Below are 6101 nucleotides of genomic sequence, written 5' to 3'. Positions count from 1 at the left end.
TCCAATTAGCTACAAGAGCACACAATATAGGCTAAAATCCATCTAAAATACACAACAAAAACTTGCACATCTCTCCATTGGCATTATTTCAGAATAACGCTCGTGGAATTGAAATGGAAATAAAACTTGGTATGTGCACCTCGTTGATAAAGGATCTGTAGCCTATTAAAAGTGTATATAATGTGTAAAAATATCAGCATTTTTTAAAAATTTTATTTATTTTTTGCGTCACGCGTAGGCTAAAGTTATGTCCTAATAATGTATTATACAGGCTGTAGTAGGCTGTTAATAATATTATATATTGCGTTATAATAATGTATAATATTATTACAAGATATATTTATAATAATTATAATCATAATAATATTATAAGACCATACAGGGAAGGTTTTCGAGACATTGCTTCTGAAAGCCGTATGTTAAAAAAGGGGGTTTTATTTAAATTCTTTTCAAACCAAACAATGAAATAGCATGTAAAATTTGGAAATAAATAACCCTAAACATTTAAAAAGTTACGAATCGTATTTTAATTAGACAGATTCGTTTATGATTTGGATACATATCTTCTTTCTTTTTTTTCTTCTTCTTCTTCTTCTTTTTTTTCTTTTTTTTTTTTTTCTTTTTTTAAATTCCCACTGATTCCTTACTAGTTGCGCATTTGCATTCAAAATTAGTGCCTAACATATATTCGTGATAATATTTACAGTCTGAGCCAGGAAAATGCTCACATTTTAGTGATTCAAAACCTAACGAAATACCACTTCTGGAATCAAATGTAGGTATAACGACTTGGACATGAGGATAACTGGAGCTGTCTGTTGTGCGTCAGGGTGACTTGCAGGGGTTGCTGCTGTCCGACACGCTCTCGAGTACATCAACAGTTATTTCAGCATTTTAGCATTTTAGTCTTCTCTCATGCATCGAATGCTTTGGAGAAGTTAAGCTAACAGAAAGTGCCTCAAATGATACACATCCCTCCTCCTCCTCCTCCTCTCCTCCCCGTCCGTGTTTTGGCCATCACAGGATGGAAAGTGCGTTGCTCGGGGTGTGCCAGTTCTGGGGTTTGATCTTATTTCAGTGTATTTACAGAACAGTGTTCTTACAAGTGCGGCGTGTAAAAGGCGGGCGCTCCGTACGTCTGCGAGCTCAGCATGAACGGGGACAGTACTGCATGACTAGGCAGGAAGGGTAACTGAGTAGTGCACATTAGTCCTCCAGGTGTGTGACTTGGATAGCTGGTGTGCATTGATAGATGACCGCTCATGGGTGGAGACGGACTGAGGGGACTCAAGCCGCCCAAACCGGCGCCCGGTCCGTTCGGTCCTCCTCCACCGCCACCACCCGTCGGAGCGCTAGTGTCTGCTCCCGGGTTCTGCTTCTTCCACTTTGTCCGGCGGTTTTGAAACCAGATTTTCACCTGCGTCTCCGTTAAACTCAGTGACAGCGCCAGGTTGAGGCGCTCGCACACGGAAAGGTAGCGCGTCGACTTGAACTTGTTCTCCAGCGCCACGAGCTGCTCGTACGTGAACGCAGTCCGAGCTCTTCTCGGCTTTCCGGACTTCGAATCCGAGCCGGAGCGTTTTCTCTTCGGCTTGCCTTGTTGATTCTGTCCATTTGAGGAGGACTGCTGGCTCTGCTGGCTGCCCGGACTCGGGCTTTTCATGGCCGGGTCCTCGTCCTCTCCGTCGGGGTTTCCGGTGAGCGCGCCGCTGCTCTCCTCACTGCACAGATCATCCTGCAGCTCGCTGTCCGTGTGATTCCCACGCGCAAAATCATTCTCACACTCTGCAGATCTGAACACGAAGCCATCCTCTGCTGAAAAACAATTTGCACTGATGCATTATTCACATTCTTATAGCCTGAAATAAAACCGTAACGCAAATAAATCCACATTAATTTGTTATTAATTTCTCATAATTATGATTGAACCAAATCCTGTAATGAGCTACATCAGAGTATGTTTTACTAATGCAATGATTACTGTAATTATATATATATATATATATATATATATATATATATATATATATATATATATATATATATATATATATATATATACTAATTAATTACACAAATGTCATGAACTATACCCGAGTATTAACTTTATTATATGAAATAAACAGGCACGACCAATGTTTTTTCTGTTTTTTTTTTCTTTGTTTCCATGTAAACAATAAAATGCATTTAGGCCTAAATCAGAAACTTTTCCATACATTTTAAATATGTATCATTTATTATCGCATTACTTTTCTAACTCAATGTCAGTTTTATTCTAAAACCAAACGCAATATGAGTATTCTATAGCCTATAGAAATAAACTGAACAGGAAGAGGGTTTTTTGTTTTTTGTTTTTTTCCTTAAAGGAAATAAGTTAAAGCATCCATTTGCGTGTCTTGACGCGTTAAATGTTGCCGTCTGAACCGCGTTTTCAGTGTATAAGGTTATGTCTTATTAATCCAGTAAACCCCTCTGTTAAGGTATACCTACAGTCTGCAGTCATGCTTTGAGTTTTTTTTTATTTTTATTGCGTCTAATCAGTTGCACAAACTCTCCTAAATATAGCCTAGGCCTGTTTGAAATATCAGCACATGTGCATTCAGGATTCGATTGTCGGTTTAGGATAAAGGATGAAGGATACCTTCTCTTCATTTTCACTATTCAGGCTTGAGACAAAGCCATGCAACACGGAAAAGAAGAAGAAGGAGAAGAAGAAGAAGAAAAACAATTAAACTCATTCGATCAGTTAATTTAGCGCTGATTGGCGCGTTAAGGACGCGGGATAATGGGGAAGATCGGCCCAGAGTGGCATGTGCAACGGACAGGTCGATATCCTATTATCGAATCGAGTATATCTCTTTCAGGCAGCTTGCAAACTCCTCCTCGACATCTAAATTATAGGGTCAAATTTCGGATAATTACACGATTTAAACCTGTTATACTTATTAAGAGAGATATCGATCACGACGCTCTAAGATGCACAAGATAGAGGAACAGCACTTACCTCCAGAAACACACAGTCCAAACTTATCGTGCGTTACAATTTGGAACCTTTTTAATAATTTATTTAAAAATAATAATAATAATTTGCCTCACAAGATATCGACAGTCGATGGAAATAATTGATCGGAAATAAATAATAAATGTATTATAGCGTTCTCCAAACAGTCATTTAATTATTAAATGAAGATGGGAGTAGGTCTGATCTGCCTAAATTCAGACTGCAAACTTTTCATTTTTTTTTATCCGACATTCATAAATACATTTCTTCTTCTAAACACTGTGGATTTTAAGACGTGGTTAATTACACTACAAAAGTTAAATGAAGCTGTCCCACGACATTTAGGCTAACCTGCTGCTCAGTGAAACGTAAACACGGTTCAAAGTGCAACTCCAAGCTCTCAGTTTCGCCTCTTTGAATGGCTTGTGAATGACAAGAGAGTAGCCTGCAGGTGTATATTTATTTAACACTTACTTAGCATCCCGGACGATTTCTTGCAGTCGTACTCTTCAGGATATGCTTTCTGATCTGCTGCGTGATTGGAATCTTCGCCTCTGTTTTCTGTCCCGAACCCACAGCCGGAGTCACAGCCTGTCCTGTTGGCTGGCTGCCTTTTGCTTGTGAACTTATTTGGGTCCAAAATGTCCAGCACTGAGAACGAAGTGGTCCGAGGAGCGCTGGCTGGAGGAAGCGCCGGTGCGTCCTGGCGCACGGAGTTCTCTCGGCTTTCCGCCTGAAGCACATCTCTGGCTGCGGGGCAGGAAAACACAGCCAACTCACCGGAAGCGATGCGCTTTTCCCCGTGCGCGTCCATGTCCATGCTTTCCGGAGACGCGACCACGATTACTGCTGTTTGTGCAGCGATGCCAGTCGTCGGCGGTTCGATGGAGATGTCGCCCACCTGCACTTTATCCCTATTCATAGTTTCTCCCACTAGAAACGTATTCGGCTTAAAGCATGCCGGTGTGTGTGTGTGTGTGTGTGTGTGTGTGTGTGTGTGTGTGTGTGTGTAAAAAAATTTCGGAGCTCCTCACACTCTCAGTAGTGCATACAGCGCTCTATCTAGATCCTGTTCAGCACTGTGTGTTGGAGTGGACAGATGCCCGCTGGATGGATGTTGATCTCTCTTGCACCGGTTCTCTCTCTTTTTTTTTTTAGGGAGGGGGGGTTAACCACCACCCCCTCTTGAGTTCTCCCCCCTTCACCCACCCCCCACGTTTATGTCCCGCCTGTGCGCCCGTTTGCTCTCTCACCCCCTCCCCTATATCCTTCTCTTACCCCGCCGGAACCCACGCACAAGCGCTACGCCTTATTTATGTATTCATATTCTACTGTGAGCCGTAATTGGCTACAAATTAATCCCGCGCCTCTAATAGCCTATTATCTCCGTCTGCGGCCGTGAGAAGCGGCGGAGGCGAGCGGCGTGTGAGCGATGATGTGGGCCGTTGATATACGCAGCTGTCAGCTCACTTTCAACGTTAAGACCACTGGACTGGAAAGTCACTAAATAGGCTTATTTTTCCCCCTTCCTTCCTTCCTTCCTTCCTTCCTTCCTCCCTCGCTTCTCCATCGGGATTGAGGTTATGATAATGTTTGTTCCAAGAAATATTTATAAGAAAAACAAGGCCTTTATAAAAGCATCTCGTCAACCAGATTCAAACAATCCACGCCAATTAATCAAAAGAATATTTCCCCCCCAAAAAGAATTCTGATAGTTTACTGCACTTGAATATAGGCTAATCTTCCTGGGTGAAGCCCAAAGTTAACCGCATTCACTCCAATAAGCAATTATGTAGCCATTAAGTAATTAACAGACGAATTAGGCTTACTGAAAACTCAGTTTGTGGTCACTTCGAATATAAATAACCTTTCAAAAAAAAAAAATTCTCATTAACTTTCAAGCCACAAAGCTACAAAGACTAGTCTAATATGGTCAAATCGCCATGCAAAGTTTAACAAAATTGGATTTCTAGGTCGAGTGGGTGACACATACAAGGTCAGTTCTTTGCAATTACCGAGTGCAATGATCCTTTGGGAGAAAGGAATTAAAAGTTGGGCAAAATAATGGGTAAAACAATCAGCTGTAATTTTAGTCGGGATGAACATGATTATCCCATCATGAGCAGACCCACGGGAGCTGCGATACACAGCGCTTCTCAATGAAGCAGCAGAGACATAAAGCGGCGTCCAAGCTTTAATTCAGCACCTATTAGCCCTTAATCAGATCTCCAGAGCAGTCTGACAATCACTTTATTTATGGGCGTTTGCCCAATTAGAATCTAGAAACTTTGTTGCTTTTTTGAAGGAGCAGCTTTAAAAAAAAAACAAAAAACAAACAAACAAAAAAAAAACAAAAAAAAAACCAAACAAACAACAAAAACAATTTGATCCTTGTATAGTTTATAGAAATACCAAAAACTTAAACTGGCTATTGAAGTCTGAATAATTCATTCATCTTTAAATGGAATCAGTTACAAATATCAACCTCTGCTACAAGCAGTAAAAATGCATTTTTGTAAATGACAAATATATATATATATATATATATATATATATATATATATATATATATATATATATATATATATATCCCAAGTATTCCATAACAGGCATTTTTACTTAATTTCGACTATTTGACATTCTCAGTAACAGAATGTTTTTATGCTGTGTCCTTTCGGTTGCTGAGTTAGTTGGGAAATTACACATTGTTTTCCAGATTGAATGGAATTACAGTGGAATTACACGCTACAATTCGTGACGTAATGACACATGACAGTAGTGACGTCATGAACTGCGCGTACAACGCTCTCACGGTTATTGACATCACGGATTAACCAGGACACTGACAATTTAATTACAAGCGCAAAATAATAAAATAGCCCCTCTGCCGACCCCGATACCCTTTCTACCCCCCACCCCCCAACGCACACACAATAATCACTAGTTTTTCACCTTCATTCAGTTGAATTAAACCACATACAACTGAGAACATTTACATTTACATTTATGGCATTTGACAGATGCCCTTATCCAGAGCGACTTACGTTACATTTTATCTCATTTTATACAACGGAGCAGTTGAGGGTTAAGGGCCTTGCTC

At 40.4% G+C, this 6101-nt stretch overlaps 1 protein-coding gene across 1 annotated transcript; it reads right to left on the bottom strand.

Moving 5' to 3' along the window:
• Positions 1-1099: 1099 nt before the first annotated feature.
• Positions 1100-5485, bottom strand: nkx1.2lb (NK1 transcription factor related 2-like,b). The gene is made up of 2 exons (XM_053630689.1): positions 3476-5485; positions 1100-1812 (listed from the first exon to the last, which is right to left on the bottom strand). Exons 1-2 carry the CDS (start codon positions 3921-3923, stop codon positions 1100-1102), a joined length of 1161 nt encoding a protein of 386 aa, XP_053486664.1. The 5' UTR covers positions 3924-5485.
• Between the last annotated feature and the right edge of the window lie 616 nt (positions 5486-6101).

Source organism: Ictalurus furcatus, chromosome 8, assembly GCF_023375685.1.
Source record: "Ictalurus furcatus strain D&B chromosome 8, Billie_1.0, whole genome shotgun sequence".
In the NCBI taxonomy this organism is placed as follows: Eukaryota; Metazoa; Chordata; class Actinopteri; order Siluriformes; family Ictaluridae; genus Ictalurus; species Ictalurus furcatus.
The sequence above is the reverse complement of the archived record's forward strand: the minus strand, read 5'-3'. Positions and strand labels throughout refer to the sequence as shown.